The 18,968-nt window shown below is 36.8% G+C and overlaps 1 protein-coding gene across 3 annotated transcripts in view; it reads right to left on the bottom strand.

The window, feature by feature from the left end:
• The window catches only part of LOC129774751 (probable ATP-dependent RNA helicase DHX34), a 38,733-nt gene that overhangs the window by 10,028 nt on the left and 9,737 nt on the right, over positions 1-18,968 (bottom strand). For all 3 annotated transcript variants that reach the window (XR_008742765.1, XM_055778690.1, XM_055778689.1), the window contains exon 2: positions 47-2,108. Coding sequence is in view for 2 of the 3 variants with exons in the window: in XM_055778689.1 (XP_055634664.1) it covers positions 47-2,108 (2,062 nt within the window). In the remaining variant the exon portion in view is untranslated. The remainder of the gene's footprint in view (positions 1-46; positions 2,109-18,968) is intronic.

Genomic DNA, 18,968 nt, shown 5'->3' with positions numbered 1-18,968 from the left:
ACATAAATAACATAATTTTCCTTCAAAAATATTTTTCACAACTTACGTGATGTTTTAAATTCATGATTGCATTCTCAATATTTTCGGACGGAGGTGCTTCGACGAACGGGAACAAACGGGCGTTGGGAAGTCCCATCGAAATCATCTGCAAGAGCAATGACTCCAGTGGAACTTTCAATATCTCTGCCGTAGTGTACGCCTCAAAGTCGTAGAACTGCTTTTCCGAGTACAATCTGTAGCAAACTCCAGGCCCAGTTCTTCCAGCTCGTCCTTTTCGCTGTTCAGCTGATGCCTTCGAAATCCAAAACTCCTTTAGCCTTTGCATTTTTGTTGTTGGGTCAAAACTCATTTCTTTGACCTTCCCAGAATCTATAACAAACCGGATTCCATCTATTGTCACCGATGTTTCCGCTATATTGGTCGATATGATACATTTCCTCATTCCTTCCGGTGCATAATCGAATACCTTGTCTTGTTCAGCTATGGATAGGGTGCTGTGCAACGGAAGAATGATCCAGTTTTTGTTCTTTTCTGAATACTCTTTAGCAGCATCCACGATTGAAGTTATCTCATTCAATCCACTGAGGAATACAAGGACATCACCCTTCTCCGTCGGGGGATATTTTTTATCGATAAGCTGCAAAAGCTGCACATAGGGCTCTGGATTGATACGATCACTGGTTTTTTGCTTGCTGCCAAATGCATCCGGTACTTGTGGCATGTAGTGCAGTTTGATAGGAAACAATCGACCGGGTACCTCAATAATTTGAGCTTTTTCTTCGGCGAAATACTCACCGAATAATTTTATGTTGATTGTGGCAGACATGAGTACTATCTTGAGATCCGGTCGCGCTCTGATCAGACATTTTGTGATACCAAGCAGAAAATCTCCATGCAGATGTCGCTCGTGTATTTCATCCAATATAATAACCGAATATTGTGAAAGGTTATCTTCCGCCGAAAGTTGACGCAATAGTAAGCCTTCCGTAATAAACAATATGTTTGTTTTGGTACTTTTACTTCGCTCAAATCGAATCTGATAGCCAACCTGAGTTCCATACTCGCATAACATTTCATGGGCAACTCGCTTAGATAACGATATACAGGCGATTCGCCTGGGCTGCGTACAAGCTACTTTATCGAATCCAGCTTGATATAAATATTGCGGTACTTGCGTAGATTTACCGCAACCTGTATCACCTGCAAGTATAACTACTTGTTCATTTTTCACTGCCGCCATTATTTCATCTCGATGTTTGGCCACTGGAAGATTAGCTTGAGCCTCCCGTAGTTTTATTAGCTTATCAAATCGTTCCTTCTGGCGGAAATCCAGATAGTGTACGACTATCTGCAAAAATTGCTTCAGTTGCAGTTTACTGAATTTGTCGCTACCGTCTGTATGCCGCAATCGACTATAAAGCTCCTCGAACGGAACGGTCAAGGAAAACGTTGTACTGAAGGCCTTGTTGTACTGTTTCTGAATGGGTTCATCGGTTCGCAATTCGGTCAGACTTTTTGGTTCCGGCAAAATACTTTGACCACTTTTCTTCAGAAGAACTTCGTACTTGTTAACAAACAGCCAGAAATCGTGGGGATCGCTAACAAGCTGATCTCGACTGCAGTAACCCAAAAGTACACGATTTAATGCGCTTTTGTGATCCAAAAATGAGAAATTAATCAGATTGGTTTCTGATTTTTCACTCGATAATCGGGGTTCATATTCATGTTCATTCCGAGAATGCTGTTCTTGATCTGGCAATCGTCGTCGCTTTCCATGACACATCAAATGACTAGGTCCAGCAGTGTCATTGAATAGTATAACTCCAGCCTTTTCAGATGGTGAATTTCCACGGTTAATATCTTTAGTTTCGTTGGATGACACGATCTTCGTTGCAGTTGACCGTCTGTGAGGAGAACGCGATCGACCACGTTTCGTCTCCCAGCTTCTTGCGTCCGTGGATTGGCGATTATATTTTGAAGCTGTCAACTCTGTATTGTGTCCACGTGAGGACGAAGATGATAACCCTCCCGGATAAACATCGTCTTTGCGTGATTTTCGATCCCAATGACTCATGATTCGTATGTGGTTATTGTCAACTGTGAGTTCACTGCAAAAAAAAATTAGAAGAATTAAAATCAAGAAACTAACAAAAAATAAACTGCTCTGCTTCATTTTAAATTCGAAACACATGAAATGAGACCATAACATGCTATTTATATTCACCATGTGATGCCATGGCACCAGGCCAGTGGGGAGATACCTGTGCAATAAGAGGATACCTAGAAACTCTTATTCGCCTTGATTAGGGAAAACAACAACGATCTTCGTAGTTTATCCATTGTTGATTTGACAATTTTTGTAAAATAATTCGACATCTTTCGACCCCCGCTAAGCCTAATTGGTTGCTTGTCCGCTACTGAGCGAACAATCATGAGCTCAGTGCTCTCAATTGACCATCTTCGTGTGTTATTCTAGCTATTATGTCCACGCAACAATCATCATGTTATGGTGATCCCAGCCTCTCACTTCACATAAGATCTGCTGCATCTGTAATTGGTACTATTAATAACACAACAATGGAAGCCTCATATCAACAGTCCCGCTGTGTATGGTCCAACTGGTGAATATTCGAACAATAGGAATATTCTTACGCCGAAAAAGGCAACATAAGATAGGATATTCTCTTACGCCTGAATAGCTACTGTGTAATATACAACAAAATTATCGTGAGATAAAATGTACATAAATAAATTCGACTCTGTCACAGCTGAATTGCTAAAAGAGCCTAATAAAATGAACGACTCTTGATGAATCATCACTTATCACGTCCCGTACACGCTCGCTGATCCCGAACATATTTCTCAGGTCCTCGTACTTCGAGCAGACGTACAAGAAATACTCGACGGAATTGTGAATGTTGCAGTGGACGCAGAGTTGTTGAAAAGATCTCCTGTTGAAACCGTGTGGAACCCAGCAGAATCCTTTCGTATGGCTATCTCGAAGCTTACGCTCTGTCTCCCACCAAGGCCGTCATCTGTCTACTTCTTGAATCAAGTTTCTTGTTGATTCGCAAGGTACACTTTATTATGGTATATAACCCTATACCCCACCCTTCTTTGGATTAACAAACGATCACCTAACACTAGGCTCAATCTCAATAGATAAAAAAGTCCTTAAGTCGACTTGTCTCAACTCGCTTTTGCTTTGATGCCCCTGTCACACAACTCGCTTCGCTTCGCTGATTTATGCTTGACTCCAACACTGGTACCCATTCTTCCTCACTTAATCCCGTTCCCAGCTCTTTTGAATCAGCTGCATCCTTCGGTAAAACCTTCAAATGCGCAGCACCTCTGTAGTACTGTAGTACCTTTCCAGATGAACCCGAGCGGATCGTTACGTCTTTTCGCTTCTACCCAACAACACCGAACTTACCTGCAGAAAACTCCGTACTTAACTTATTCTCCTATCTCAATCGCTTTACCAAAACTACATCTCCGATCTCTATGCTGCTGGGTCTTGGTCCTCGTCAGTTATCGACATAACAGTAGACAGTATTGTACGCATACGGCGTCCAAACTTCGGTGCTCTGATACTTTAGTAAATATTGCTGAATTTCCTTCCGTCAGTATTGGCTAAGTTCCTGCTGTATCCTTTGTCGCTTCAATATAGAACGATCTTTTGTTCTTTCAGTTTTACGTTTCCAGACCCTAGCTGCAGAAACTTTCAACGTATGCTACGTCTAACCGGAAGGTATAGAGGGTAAAATTAATATTTAAGCACTGAACAAGTAGGAAAAAAAATTCGAACGTTAATAACTCGAGTACTTCTTAATAGATCGCAAAGATGTTTGCATCAATTAATAGGAAATATTTCTACGCATCTATAACAATGAATAACATTTTATTTTTCTTCAGATTAACAATTTTATAATTGGGAAATGTCAAGCATTATCCAAACGCGCTATGTGCCTCGTTTTGATTGTTCTAATTAGTGCTCCTCAAATGATTCCGACTGAAAGGAGCAACCAGAGTAACAGCGGAATATGATTTGAATACAAACAAAGAATCGTAGTGTAAGCCACTCCACTTGTGATTCTACCGTCTGTCGAATCAAATAAATTTGGCAGTTGCTTTCGGAGCACATAATTCATTCCCAATCGCGGAGCAGTGCATATAAGGCTATCGTTATAGCATGTAGCAGTAGTAGCAGCAGAAGTGTCAGAAGCGGCAGCGACGGCAACGGTGACAGCGGGCAACGTGTTCTAATTTTGTTGCGCTCGTACACTAAGAGCCTCCGCAGACTGTAGACATTTCATCGACCGATAGTGCAAACACTAACTCAACTGAATCGATGCATTGTGCGCGTATGCATACTGATCAAGAAGCCGATCAAACTATTGGACGGTAAAAAGTCTCCAGTCTGCGGGGGCTTCAAGGCCACTGTTCCACGAATATCATCAGCAGCGACCAACGAGTTTTCATTTTGTTGCCATCCAAAGGATAATAGTCACCTATCGCTTTCGCGTAATCGATCCTGCACACAGTGATGATACTGATGCTTCGGATATTTAATAAGATATTTAACTTAACAGCCCTTGGGGTAATCCTACGGCTCTTCGGTTATGTACCCGACATTACCCACCCGTCTTTTTATGTTTCATGAGTATGGGAAATCATTGCGCCAACTTCAGTGAAGGTAGCAAATTGCCCCTCCGTTAACACTAGAAAGACTGAAATTTCGTATATCCGCTTCATCTTCAGATGGTGGTTCAGAATTTGTTGTATCTGATTCTATATCGGAACAATCTTCATTTTTCAATAACACAGTTCTATTTCATATATTGTTTCCTGAATTTATGGGTTAAAAGACATAAAATAAACAACTTCTTAGCACATGTATAGATGCATGAAGGTTCTAACAACAAGGGCTACTTACTATTTAGCTTTAGAGAAATTGCGACTTATCAAAAAAAACCCAAATCCACAATTTACCATGTTCCTGTATGTTATCATGTGACGGTAATTGAAAAATAATACAAGCCAGAACTGGTTATATAAGAAATTTACTCAATTCAGTTATAAGAGTCATTAGATTATTTCAAATACCCAAGCAGTCAAAATGAACACTAGAAAGACTGAAATTTCGTATATACCTAGATTGTCCAAAAGCAGTCAAAATGACTGCATTGCAAAAGAATAACTAATGTGTAAAGAAATTCGTTTCAAGTAAATTTTCTATATTGTTTTATATTATTTACAGTTATAAGATAAGTTCTATGTAAAGATAAGTAAAAAAAATTCACGTGGGTATGAAATTAAAAATTATTGTTGGTACATTTTTTACAAAGGAAAGTGGAAATCTTGTTATGTGTACATCTTTCGCAAACATAGTTTTGACATCTTTCACATATATTATTAGTTTTATTGTTGCAGCAATGTTGGATGTCACAAATTTTGCGTTTATTAGAATAAGTTGCAATTATTCTGTCTTGCAGCTCTGTATTCGGCGGAAAGCGTTTCTGCTAATTAACACAGGAAATCTTTCCGTTGATCAGACATATACTATGTAAACCTGCATACGGCTTCTGACGGAAATAATTGTTCATCAACTGTTATATTTTGATTGATAACAAGCCTGACTATTTTCAATGAACATGTCCAATAATTCCGAAAACAAGGAAATTTTCTTTGTTTGTAGGTGTAGGTTCTATGTCCATAATTTTTCTAAAAAAAGTTGAACTACTGTTGTGAGTATAAATAAACAAGTTTTAGTTTTTATTTTGCCTTGTAAGTTCCACAAGCATATAAAACCCCAATATATGACCGTGTTTCCGGTATTAATGTTGTCCAATCGTTCTTCAAAATTCGAAAACCTCTTCTTCTTCTTCTTCTTCTGTGCATTTTTTAATATGTTTGATAATATTTTTACCTATTATCAACAAGAATGCTCTGATAAGATTATCTGACATAATGTTCGTTTTTGCGCAGCCTGACAACCCTTTCACAACCTTGAAAGTAGATCGTAGCCTTCCAGGAATATCACCTTCGTCAAATTTTGTCCACATAATACCATGGGTATCATCAGAGTCTGAACTAATTAGGATCCTACACCATTATTGAAGACACTTTCATGTTCATCATTGGTGATCGACTATTCATCGCTATCTTCAGTGTCAGATGATTTGTTACGGTTCGCTAGCGAAACCGAAACAAAAAAAAACAAAGTCAAGAATTTTTTAAATGTAATGAGAATTGAATCTGTAAGTTTAAATAAAAATATACAAATACTTACCCTTCTATTATCCATACCTACCTGTAAGATGTAGCATGCTCTCAAAAAAAAAACATCTGTAAAACTAACAAAAGCTGTACTAAACCTCGTCAACTGGTCTGATGGTTTCCGGCCCAGAGAATGAGAAAAAAAAGAAGAAAAGGAAAGCTAGAGAGAGGAGAAGAACTGTAAGAAGAGAGATGAAAGAAAAAAAGGAAGTCGTAAAGGAAAGTAGAAGCGGATCGACTCCTTCTTAGGTACCGGACCGTCATAGATAACGCAGTGTATATTAAAACGGAATAGATACTTTGGAAGTAGTTTGTCTTTTAAGAGTTCCGTGCGAGAGTAAATAAGGGTGGTAAACAACGCGTTCCTGGGAACCGCAACGGTCGTGCGACGTTCAACCCTCCTCGCCTTGGTCCGACGGAGAACGCACAGCTCTAGGAAGTGCCAGTGGTCAACGAGCCCCATTGTCATCGTTGCTCCACACGTCAACGGGTGAGTCTACCGGACGTTTTTGAGGGGAAAGTACGGTGAGGACTGGATGAGCTTGACCCCCGCTCACCGTCTCTGGAACCGATGAGGTTGACTTCCGTTGGCGGGCATCGTGCGTGAGTAGCCACCAAAGAAAAACTTACCTCTCTTACCTTCTTCGATCCAAGGATTCCATCGATTCCTGCTCGGCCGCCTCGAATACTAACACCTGAAAAGAAATAAAAAAATATAGAACATACTTACCTTACTTACCTTTCACTTCTCATACCTGTTGAATCCATGGTGCAATTGAGTCCTCTACTAACTACCGCTTAAGCCGTGAGTCCGCTTCGTGTTTCTGGTGAAGTGCCGACCCTGAGGTAACAGTAACCTCTGAGCTAGCCGATACTTACAGTTTCACTTTGAATATAATCCGCTTCATCTTCAGATGGTGGTTCAGAATTTGTTGTATCTGATTCTATATCGGAACAATCTTCATTTTTCAATAACACAGTTCTATTTCATATATTGTTTCCTGAATTTATGGGTTAAAAGACATAAAATAAACAACTTCTTAGCACATGTATAGATGCATGAAGGTTCTAACAACAAGGGCTACTTACTATTTAGCTTTAGAGAAATTGCGACTTATCAAATATACACCCAAATCCACAATTTACCATGTTCCTGTATGTTATCATGTGACGGTAATTGAAAAATAATACAAGCCAGAACTGGTTATATAAGAAATTTACTCAATTCAGTTATAAGAGTCATTAGATTATTTCAAATACCCAAGCAGTCAAAATGAACACTAGAAAGACTGAAATTTCGTATATACCTAGATTGTCCAAAAGCAGTCAAAATGACTGCATTGCAAAAGAATAACTAATGTGTAAAGAAATTCGTTTCAAGTAAATTTTCTATATTGTTTTATATTATTTACAGTTATAAGATAAGTTCTATGTAAAGATAAGTAAAAAAAAATTCACTTGGGTATGAAATTAAAAATTATTGTTGGTACATTTTTTACAAAGGAAAGTGGAAATCTTGTTATGTGTACATCTTTCGCAAACATAGTTTTGACATCTTTCACATATATTATTAGTTTTATTGTTGCAGCAATGTTGGATGTCACAAATTTTGCGTTTATTAGAATAGGTTGCAATTATTCTGTCTTGCAGCTCTGTATTCGGCGGAAAGCGTTTCTGCTAATTAACACAGGAAATCTTTCCGTTGATCAGACATATACTATGTAAACCTGCATACGGCTTCTGACGGAAATAATTGTTCATTAACTGTTATATTTTGATTGATAACAAGCCTGACTATTTTCAATGAACATGTCCAATAATTCCGAAAACAAGGAAATTTTCTTTGTTTGTAGGTGTAGGTTCTATGTCCATAATTTTTCTAAAAAAAATTGAACTACTGTTGTGAGTATAAATAAACAAGTTTTAGTTTTTATTTTGCCTTGTAAGTTCAACAAGCATATAAAACCCCAATATATGACCGTATTTCCGGTATTAATGTTGTCCAATCGTTCTTCAAAATTCGAAAACCTCTTCTTCTTCTTCTTCTTCTTCTGTGCATTTTTTAATATGTTTGATAATATTTTTACCTATTATCAACAAGAATGCTCTGATAAGATTATCTGACATAATGTTCGTTTTTGCGCAGCCTGACAACCCTTTCACAACCTTGAAAGTAGATCGTAGCCTTCCAGGAATATCACCTTCGTCAAATTTTGTCCACATAATACCATGGGTATCATCAGAGTCTGAACTAATTAGGATCCTACACCATTATTGAAGACACTTTCATGTTCATCATTGGTGATCGACTATTCATCGCTATCTTCAGTGTCAGATGATTTGTTACGGTTCGCTAGCGAAACCGAAACAAAAAAAAACAAAGTCAAGAATTTTTTAAATGTAATGAGAATTGAATCTGTAAGTTTAAATAAAAATATACAAATACTTACCCTTCTATTATCCATACCTACCTGTAAGATGTAGCATGCTCTCAAAAAAAAAACATCTGTAAAACTAACAAAAGCTGTACTAAACCTCGTCAACTGGTCTGATGGTTTCCGGCCCAGAGAATGAGAAAAAAAGAAGAAAAGGAAAGCTAGAGAGAGGAGAAGAACTGTAAGAAGAGAGATGAAAGAAAAAAAGGAAGTCGTAAAGGAAAGTAGAAGCGGATCGACTCCTTCTTAGGTACCGGACCGTCATAGATAACGCAGTGTATATTAAAACGGAATAGATACTTTGGAAGTAGTTTGTCTTTTAAGAGTTCCGTGCGAGAGTAAATAAGGGTGGTAAACAACGCGTTCCTGGGAACCGCAACGGTCGTGCGACGTTCAACCCTCCTCGCCTTGGTCCGACGGAGAACGCACAGCTCTAGGAAGTGCCAGTGGTCAACGAGCCCCATTGTCATCGTTGCTCCACACGTCAACGGGTGAGTCTACCGGACGTTTTTGAGGGGAAAGTACGGTGAGGACTGGATGAGCTTGACCCCCGCTCACCGTCTCTGGAACCGATGAGGTTGACTTCCGTTGGCGGGCATCGTGCGTGAGTAGCCACCAAAGAAAAACTTACCTCTCTTACCTTCCTCGATCCAAGGATTCCATCGATTCCTGCTCGGCCGCCTCGAATACTAACACCTGAAAAGAAATAAAAAAAATATAGAACATACTTACCTTACTTACCTTTCACTTCTCAAACCTGTTGAATCCATGGTGCAATTGAGTCCTCTACTAACTACCGCTTAAGCCGTGAGTCCGCTTCGTGTTTCTGGTGAAGTGCCGACCCTGAGGTAACAGTAACCTCTGAGCTAGCCGATACTTACAGTTTCACTTTGAATATAATCCGCTTCATCTTCAGATGGTGGTTCAGAATTTGTTGTATCTGATTCTATATCGGAACAATCTTCATTTTTCAATAACACAGTTCTATTTCATATTTGTTTCCTGAATTTATGGGTTAAAAGACATAAAATAAACAACTTGTTAGCACATGTATAGATGCATGAAGGTTCTAACAACAAGGGCTACTTACTATTTAGCTTTAGAGAAATTGCGACTTATCAAATATACACCCAAATCCACAATTTACCATGTTCCTGTATGTTATCATGTGACGGTAATTGAAAAATAATACAAGCCAGAACTGGTTATATAAGAAATTTACTCAATTCAGTTATAAGAGTCATTAGATTATTTCAAATACCCAAGCAGTCAAAATGACTGCCTCTGGGCAATATAGGTATAACACATACAGATGTACCGGAAATGAAAGAGGGAGAGGTAACTGCTATTATCAACAAACGCATTTAAGTGTTGTATAAAAAGTCACAACATTCTGAAATATTTGTGTCATTGAATACATAGTTGTTTTTGTGATTGAAATTTAAAAGCAGTCAAAATGACTTCGTTGGGCAATCTAGTGTTAACCAATGAAGGTAGAGACCAGTATTCGAAGAGTTGATGCTCCCATAGTAACATACAAGAAAAATATTAAAAGGATGTGAGGAAGCATATCTGCTTTCGTGACCGAATGATAATCGTTCATTTTCTCCGACTTGCAAAGGTACACACTCGCCTGTTTAAAAGCTGGAACAACACTTATGGCAAACACATAAAAGAAATTTTGAGTAAATAGTCAGACAATTCATCATTTTAGAAAAATTATCGAAGGCTGCCCAAAATAATAAATAATTTTTTTTGTCAAATTCAATAAAAAAAATAAAGTTTCCAAAGTTTTTTTTTGTGTCAGTGTAAATAAGTTGCATTCTTGCAATTTTATGTACGGCCGTGATATTAATAATGAAGCAATACGTAAAACTGTGTGCAGGAGAAAGGCAGATCGTAGTATTCGGCCACAATATCATGCTATTTTTCAGCACATAGAGTTTTGAAAACCCTCGAGGTTCGCCGAAGATCAAAATATATTCCATCATCTGAATTAGATTGATTCTAGCTATACATATTTTATTCAACTCAACACAAATAAAATTTTTCAAACTCAAACTTAACCTATCGTACAGACTAGAACAATTTCGCGCTACGCACATTTGAAATAACTAGTTCATAGTTTTATGAATTATCCGATTCTGTAAACCAATATTGAAATACTCTATCTTTGGCAACTACCAGAAACTTAATTGGAAACGAGCCACAATATTCAAATTAAATTTTGTCATTACCTGAGCAAAACTAAATGATAAAAACTAAATGAACGGTAAGATGCGTGACTTTTTTGTTACAAAATTAAATTTTCGTTCAAGGCTAATAGATGTATATGAAGTTAAAACATTCTGTCTAATGCTTTCTATAAAGCAATATGAATTTATTTAAGTAAAACTCGTTATCAACATTCCTAGGATTAAAATCTTGTTGAGCATCGAGAAGAACACGTATGTTCCAATCTGTTCGTTTTTTTAATGTAGATTAAAATGGTCAGATTCCGCTGTAAATACTAATACAGAACTTGAATAAATGTACGATAACATTGATGAACACCTAATCGAAATTATGTAAAAGGTTCAATTGTTTTTCATCAATTTCTAAAAAGAGAACGAGCGCTACTGGTCCTATCACTACAGCCTTCAATAAACAGCTGCAAACTATTTCACTCTTCTGTTGCTTTATTTCTATTCATTCAGCGAACTACAATCAGTAAATTGAAATAACTTCTTAATATTAACCTGTTCATTCAGTGATGTTAATGTTTTTGATTGAAATTGGTATTTTAAGTTCCGCGAGTTGATTGTAAGTTTGATTCAAGTAAAAGTTTCGCTTCGTATTACTTATCTTATCATAAATAGATCAACTAGTTAACTAACAATTGTATACGACTGCGGATGGTCAAACATGAGTTCAAGTCCATGGAAGAAAATTACTAAACAGAACCGTGCCAATAACGGCATAGCCCACAAAGTACGATAAAATAGCTTTCTGTGTTAAATTCATCGCTTTAAAATCTAATATTTCGTTTATTTCCACATAATTCTCAATGTGAGAGCATGACTCAGTCCCGTCTTGAACCTGTTTGGAGAGTTTCCGTATGACTTGCCTTTTGATGAAGGCTTTGTTTCCCGTAAAATATTCGGCAGCATACCAATATAGTAAAGGGCTTGAGGAAGCTATCAGACGTGTGGTCACTTGGATATGTACGAAGAAAACACTGAACAGCGTGAGCACCATACCGTGAACCACAAAGACGAAAGCTAGCCGATCGTAGTTTTTCATGTGTTTCATTTGCTTCTTGTTCACTTGAAACAGGCCCAATCGAACACAAAAGGCCCAGTTGTCGTGAATGTATGCGTACGAATTGCTAATTACTAAATAGATAACAGGTAAGGCAAGAAGAAAATTCGGTAATTGCTTCAATTGGTAGTAGTTCATAAATCCTACGTTCCAATAATGGTTTTGTACATAAGAGTAGGATAAAGGCCAATCGTTTGAGCACCACGGTGAAGACTCGTTGGTTTTGTTCCCCGCCAGCACAAGATGATGAGAGGCGGCGTATTCCTTTATGTGGTCCGGAAAAATGAATTTTTGTTCGAAGCAGAACAAGTAATAGTTGTACACTTGCGCGATGCCGTAATGGAAGCTGATGATCATCAAAATCGTGAATAGTTTCGATCCGATGCAGAGGATGTTGTAATATGCCGTTTGAGTAACCATGCGACGCATGGTGAAGTACAACAGAAAACCGACGTTTAAAATACCTGTCGAGAAAAGATGGTGAATGAAGACTTGAAATTGTTTTAGTAATGATTGGAAGTGACCCATGCTATATATTAGGTGACCGGCAATTTTCTTCGGTTTTACAACAGATGGCGTAACTTGATTATTATTCCAGTGAATCAAATTTCCAGACATTCGTTGGAAAGCTACTGTCATTGCGCGTCTTTTTCGAACTTTTTTTTACGCTTCAACACGTAAACAACATAGTTTTTTTGCCACTTCGAATATGTCGAATTTCGTACCAACGAGAGTATTTTTGCGAGGAGTGTTACTTCATTACTTCAATATGGAGAAAAAAGCTGCGGAAAGTCGTCGCATTTTGGTGGAAGTTTATGGTGACCATGCTCCATCTGAGCGAACGTGTCAGATGTGGTTCGCACGGTTTGAAAGTGGTAATTTTGACTTGGAAAACGAAGAACTTTCCGGACCGCCAAAAAAGTTTGAAGATGGAGAAAGGGAGGCTTTACTCGATCAAGATCCGTCACAAACGCAACAAGAACTTGCAGATACACTTGGAGTGGCTCAGCAAACCATATCCGATCATTTTAAAGCCATGAGAATTATCCGAAAGATAGGACATTAGGTGCAGTATGAATTGAAGCCACGAGACGTCGAACGACGTTTTTTCACGTGGGAACAACTGCTCCAACGGCATAAAAGAAAGGTTTTTTTTGCAACGAATCGTTACTGGCGATGAAAAGTGGGTCCAATCCTAAACGTCGGATAACGTATGAATATGCATCAACATCGACGGCCGCGCGGTATATTTACGGCCAAAAGATTATGCTGTCTATTGGGTGGGGCCAGCTGGGTGTGGTGTGCTATGAGCTGCTAAAACCGAATGAAACCATTACGAGGGTTCTCTACCGACGACAATTGATACGCTTGAGCCGTGTACTCAAGGAAAAAACGGCCACAATGCTCGGCCACATGTCGCGAAACCGGTCAAAAACTACTTGGAAACGCCGAAATGGGAGGTCCTATCCCATTCGCCGGTCGATTGGATCGATCCGTGGTTAGCCGACAAACCTGCCGATTATTTCCGCAAAGGAATCCGTGAATTGCCAGAAAGATGGGAAAAAGTTGTGACTAGCGATGGGCAATACTCTGAATATTAAATTTGTAACCATTTTTGCAAAATAAAGCATTAATTTTTGAAAAAAATACCAAGAAACTTACCGGTACTCCTGTTATATTATTATGAAATTATTTGTTCAACATCAAATGAATGAGATTTTATCGAGTCTTTAAAATCTATGAACGCCAAATTAGCATTACCAAGCATTATAGTTTTTTTTTGTTTTTGAAGCAAGGAATTAAACAACAATTTGAGCCAAATAAAAAAATATGAAAAATAAGGTAAAAAATCGTCATTTGAATTCATTGTGGAACAGCTCCCACGATGATTCCAAACGACGATTTTTTTGCAGACGCATTCTTTATGATCAAAAAGGACAATTTGAATTAGCGGTTTATCATTTTGACTTTAGCCTTACTTTCGAGAAGAGCCTAAGCAAATATTCAAAATTTAAAAAATATATATATAAATCAGAAACGGTTGGCCCAATTGACTTGGTGTCTTATGCAATGTTTTAGGTTATTATTGGGACTATGTGGAGGATTTTATTTCGAAAATAACACTCAACTCTTTGTGGTCGTTCGGTGGCTCTTAGCCAACATAGCGAAGAACTGTACTAATCTTATTCTTTTTCAACAATGATACTTACACTTGTTCTAAACAAGTTTTTATGTCTGGGTAACCTATTAACGAATCAAAACTGTGCTTCATGAATTATAAATAACAGTACTTAGTATAAGTTCAGCAGAAATTGTCACCGATGCTTGGGGAAAGGTTTAATTGACAATTTCATGTATTTCGGTATTATATAGATGTGTAGATCAAAAACCAGGACTGCATGTTGGGGACTGTTTCGAAAGATATCACAGGAAGGAGAATTGTTAAATATAATATACCTGAACGAAAACATAACGTTAAAACACATTTTCCCGTAAATACATATCTAAAGTTCACAAGAAATTAATAATAATTCCGACCAGCACAACACCCATGTCCAAATTTAATACGACCGGTTTAACTCAATTTTCTCAAAAATGGTGTCTTTGATTTGTTTTAATATTTTGATATGTTACAGCACCAATGCACAGTGCGCCAACATTTGGAAATAATGAACAAAAACGTTATAATTCATCTAAAAGGTTGGATTTTCGAAAATTGTTGAAATGTTTCTTAGAAATGTTTTAGAAAGGATTTTATGAAGGTACGCATAATTTGCAGTCAAAAGGTGTACGGAAAAATTTTGCTAAATGCTACCGTTTCTGAGATACAGTGATTTAAAAAAAAATTACTAAAAATTCTCAACTTTTGTCGTTTTTGGGTGATTTTCGAATCTTTGAAACCTAGAAGTAGATAGTTTTCGACTGCAATGCTTTAATTAATTAAGTGATGTGGTTAATTTTTGTGGTATAAAGTTGTGTAAAAAAATATACATTAAAATAAATCTTTTTTTTTTGTTTTTCAAGAAGATATTTCTTAGAAATTAATCTTTTGATATTTGAATTGTTTTGGATGTTGCAGCGCATAACTTACTTACTTATTCCAAAGCGAATCAATATGAAAAAAAAATATGGACAAAAATATTATAGCATACATATGCATATATGACCCGGTAAACGTTGTTCTGCCATTTAAATTATTTCTAGTGACTAATTTGTTGTTAAATAAAAATAGCTAATGTATCATGAATGTTTTGAATGCTTTTACGATCTTCAAACCTTACCGAATGTGATCGGTAAAATAGAACGAATGGAATGATCTGAACGAAAGTCACATCTATCACGTACTGAGGAATGGAGTGTGACAATGACAAACATAAAACAAATCGTTTATTTTCTTATTTCAATGTATGTAAAAAATGTAAAATGTGAAAGACAAAACATATGTAAGAAATAAAAATTATTACTCGATATTATTTGAATATTTAGAAAACATAGTCCTAAACCTTACTTAACTATTTATTTCCGTCAAAACTTTATCCATAATATAAAATTATTATCAGACAAAACTTTCGTTCAAGGTTTTTTCCCACTTGAATGTGTTACAGAAAGTATTACTGTTACATAGAACACATAATTGATACGGGAGAGCTTATTTTCATTTTTGTTTTAAAAGCGGGGTTATTATAGTCGAAAATCCACTACCATTTTCAATTCATATAAATTGAGCATGAAACTCGTGGCTTTCGTTTAGAAGTTCGGGAGGATAGTTGATCACAAAACAGGTTGATCGGGAATTCCCGAGGAGATTACACTATTAATTTCCTAAGAGCGTTTTTTTTCGCTAACCGAACCTAACTCAACTGAATACATCAAACAACGTGTGTGATAATTCAATACGTGTAATGTTGTTATAAAGCTCATTAAAAGCATCATGTTTTGTATGAACACACGCGCTATAATGTCTAAACCAGGGATGGTATATCTCTCGAGTTGGATGTTTTGAAATTAACCCCAGCATACGATACTCTTTTATTCCTCACATGTACACAGGGAGAATACTTGGAACGGTGAGCTACCATGATCTCAAAAAAGCAATATGAAAGAGGAATCCCCACTGCATGCACTCTCGAAGCATTACTTCCACTACTCAAGGTTTATCGTGAGCGCAAGCCACAAACGATTAATCCCATTCCATAGAGCGGATGATGAGATCTTGTTCGTAAAATGTACAGGAGACGATTAACTGAGATCTTATGACACTCGTCGTGGGATTTTCAATTCTCTATTGCACTGACTGCAGTGAGTGGCTGACTCACTCTCGTGACGATTTTATTTGGCTGTCGTTCCCCGCCTGACAGACAGCAGACGGGTAATCGATGCAATTGATTAATTTTATTACTAGCAGAATTGGGCGAATCTTATCCCGTCCAAAATCGTTTTTTAGATTCCAATAATTCTGAGCATTCACATTTCTCTCCAAATAGTTTTTATAATAATAATTCAATTAGTGATTTCACGAAACACTTTTCGAATTCGATTGTATTGAGGACGCTTTTTGATTTTGAAGACAAAACGGACAAATAGGACATTAGGTGCAGTATGAATTGAAGCCACGAGACGTCGAACGCCGTTTTTTCACGTGGGAACAACTGCTCCAACGGCATAAAAGAAAGGTTTTTTTTGCAACGAATCGTTACTGGCGATGAAAAGTGGGTCCAATCCTAAACGTCGGATAACGTATGAATATGCATCAACATCGACGGCCGCGCGGTATATTTACGACCCAAAGATTATGCTGTCTATTGGGTGGGGCCAGCTGGGTGTGGTGTGCTATGAGCTGCTAAAACCGAATGAAACCATTACGAGGGTTCTCTACCGACGACAATTGATACGCTTGAGCCGTGTACTCAAGGAAAAAACGGCCACAATGCTCGGCCACATGTCGCGAAACCGGTCAAAAACTACTTGGAAACGCCGAAATGGGAGGTCCTATCCCATTCGCCGGTCGATTGGATCGATCCGTGGTTAGCCGACAAACCTGCCGATTATTTCCGCAAAGGAATCCGTGAATTGCCAGAAAGATGGGAAAAAGTTGTGACTAGCGATGGGCAATACTTTGAATATTAAATTTGTAACCATTTTTGCAAAATAAAGCATTAATTTTTGAAAAAAATACCAAGAAACTTACCGGTACTCCTGTTATATTATTATGAAATTATTTGTTCAACATCAAATGAATGAGATTTTATCGAGTCTTTAAAATCTATGAACGCCAAATTAGCATTACCAAGCATTATAGTTTTTTTTTTGTTTTTGAAGCAAGGAATTAAACAACAATTTGAGCCAAATAAAAAAATATGAAAAATAAGGTAAAAAATCGTCATTTGAATTCATTGTGGAACAGCTCCCACGATGATTCCAAACGACGATTTTTTTGCAGACGCATTCTTTATGATCAAAAAGGACAATTTGAATTAGCGGTTTATCATTTTGACTTTAGCCTTACTTTCGAGAAGAGCCTAAGCAAATATTCAAAATTTAAAAAATATATATATAAATCAGAAACGGTTGGCCCAATTGACTTGGTGTCTTATGCAATGTTTTAGGTTATTATTGGGACTATGTGGAGGATTTTATTTCGAAAATAACACTCAACTCTTTGTGGTCGTTCGGTGGCTCTTAGCCAACATAGCGAAGAACTGTACTAATCTTATTCTTTTTCAACAATGATACTTACACTTGTTCTAAACAAGTTTTTATGTCTGGGTAACCTATTAACGAATCAAAACTGTGCTTCATGAATTATAAATAACAGTACTTAGTATAAGTTCAGCAGAAATTGTCACCGATGCTTGGGGAAAGGTTTAATTGACAATTTCATGTATTTCGGTATTATATAGATGTGTAGATCAAAAACCAGGACTGCATGTTGGGGACTGTTTCGAAAGATATCACAGGAAGGAGAATTGTTAAATATAATATACCTGAACGAAAACATAACGTTAAAACACATTTTCCCGTAAATACATATCTAAAGTTCACAAGAAATTAATAATAATTCCGACCAGCACAACACCCATGTCCAAATTTAATACGACCGGTTTAACTCAATTTTCTCAAAAATGGTGTCTTTGATTTGTTTTAATATTTTGATATGTTACAGCACCAATGCACAGTGCGCCAACATTTGGAAATAATGAACAAAAACGTTATAATTCATCTAAAAGGTTGGATTTTCGAAAATTGTTGAAATGTTTCTTAGAAATGTTTTAGAAAGGATTTTATGAAGGTACGCATAATTTGCAGTCAAAAGGTGTACGGAAAAATTTTGCTAAATGCTACCGTTTCTGAGATACAGTGATTTAAAAAAAAATTACTAAAAATTCTCAACTTTTGTCGTTTTTGGGTGATTTTCGAATCTTTGAAACCTAGAAGTAGATAGTTTTCGACTGCAATGCTTTAATTAATTAAGTGATGTGGTTAATTTTTGTGGTATAAAGTTGTGTAAAAAAATATACATTAAAATAAATCTTTTTTTTTGTTTTTCAAGAAGATATTTCTTAGAAATTAATCTTTTGATATTTGAATTGTTTTGGATGTTGCAGCGCATAACTTACTTACTTATTCCAAAGCGAATCAATATGAAAAAAAAATATGGACAAAAATATTATAGCATACATATGCATATATGACCCGGTAAACGTTGTTCTGCCATTTAAATTATTTCTAGTGACTAATTTGTTGTTAAATAAAAATAGCTAATGTATCATGAATGTTTTGAATGCTTTTACGATCTTCAAACCTTACCGAATGTGATCGGTAAAATAGAACGAATGGAATGATCTGAACGAAAGTCACATCTATCACGTACTGAGGAATGGAGTGTGACAATGACAAACATAAAACAAATCGTTTATTTTCTTATTTCAATGTATGTAAAAAATGTAAAATGTG

The sequence above is a fragment of the Toxorhynchites rutilus genome, chromosome 3 (genome assembly GCF_029784135.1).
Source record: "Toxorhynchites rutilus septentrionalis strain SRP chromosome 3, ASM2978413v1, whole genome shotgun sequence".
NCBI lineage: Eukaryota > Metazoa > Arthropoda > Insecta > Diptera > Culicidae > Toxorhynchites > Toxorhynchites rutilus.
The sequence above is the reverse complement of the archived record's forward strand: the minus strand, read 5'-3'. Positions and strand labels throughout refer to the sequence as shown.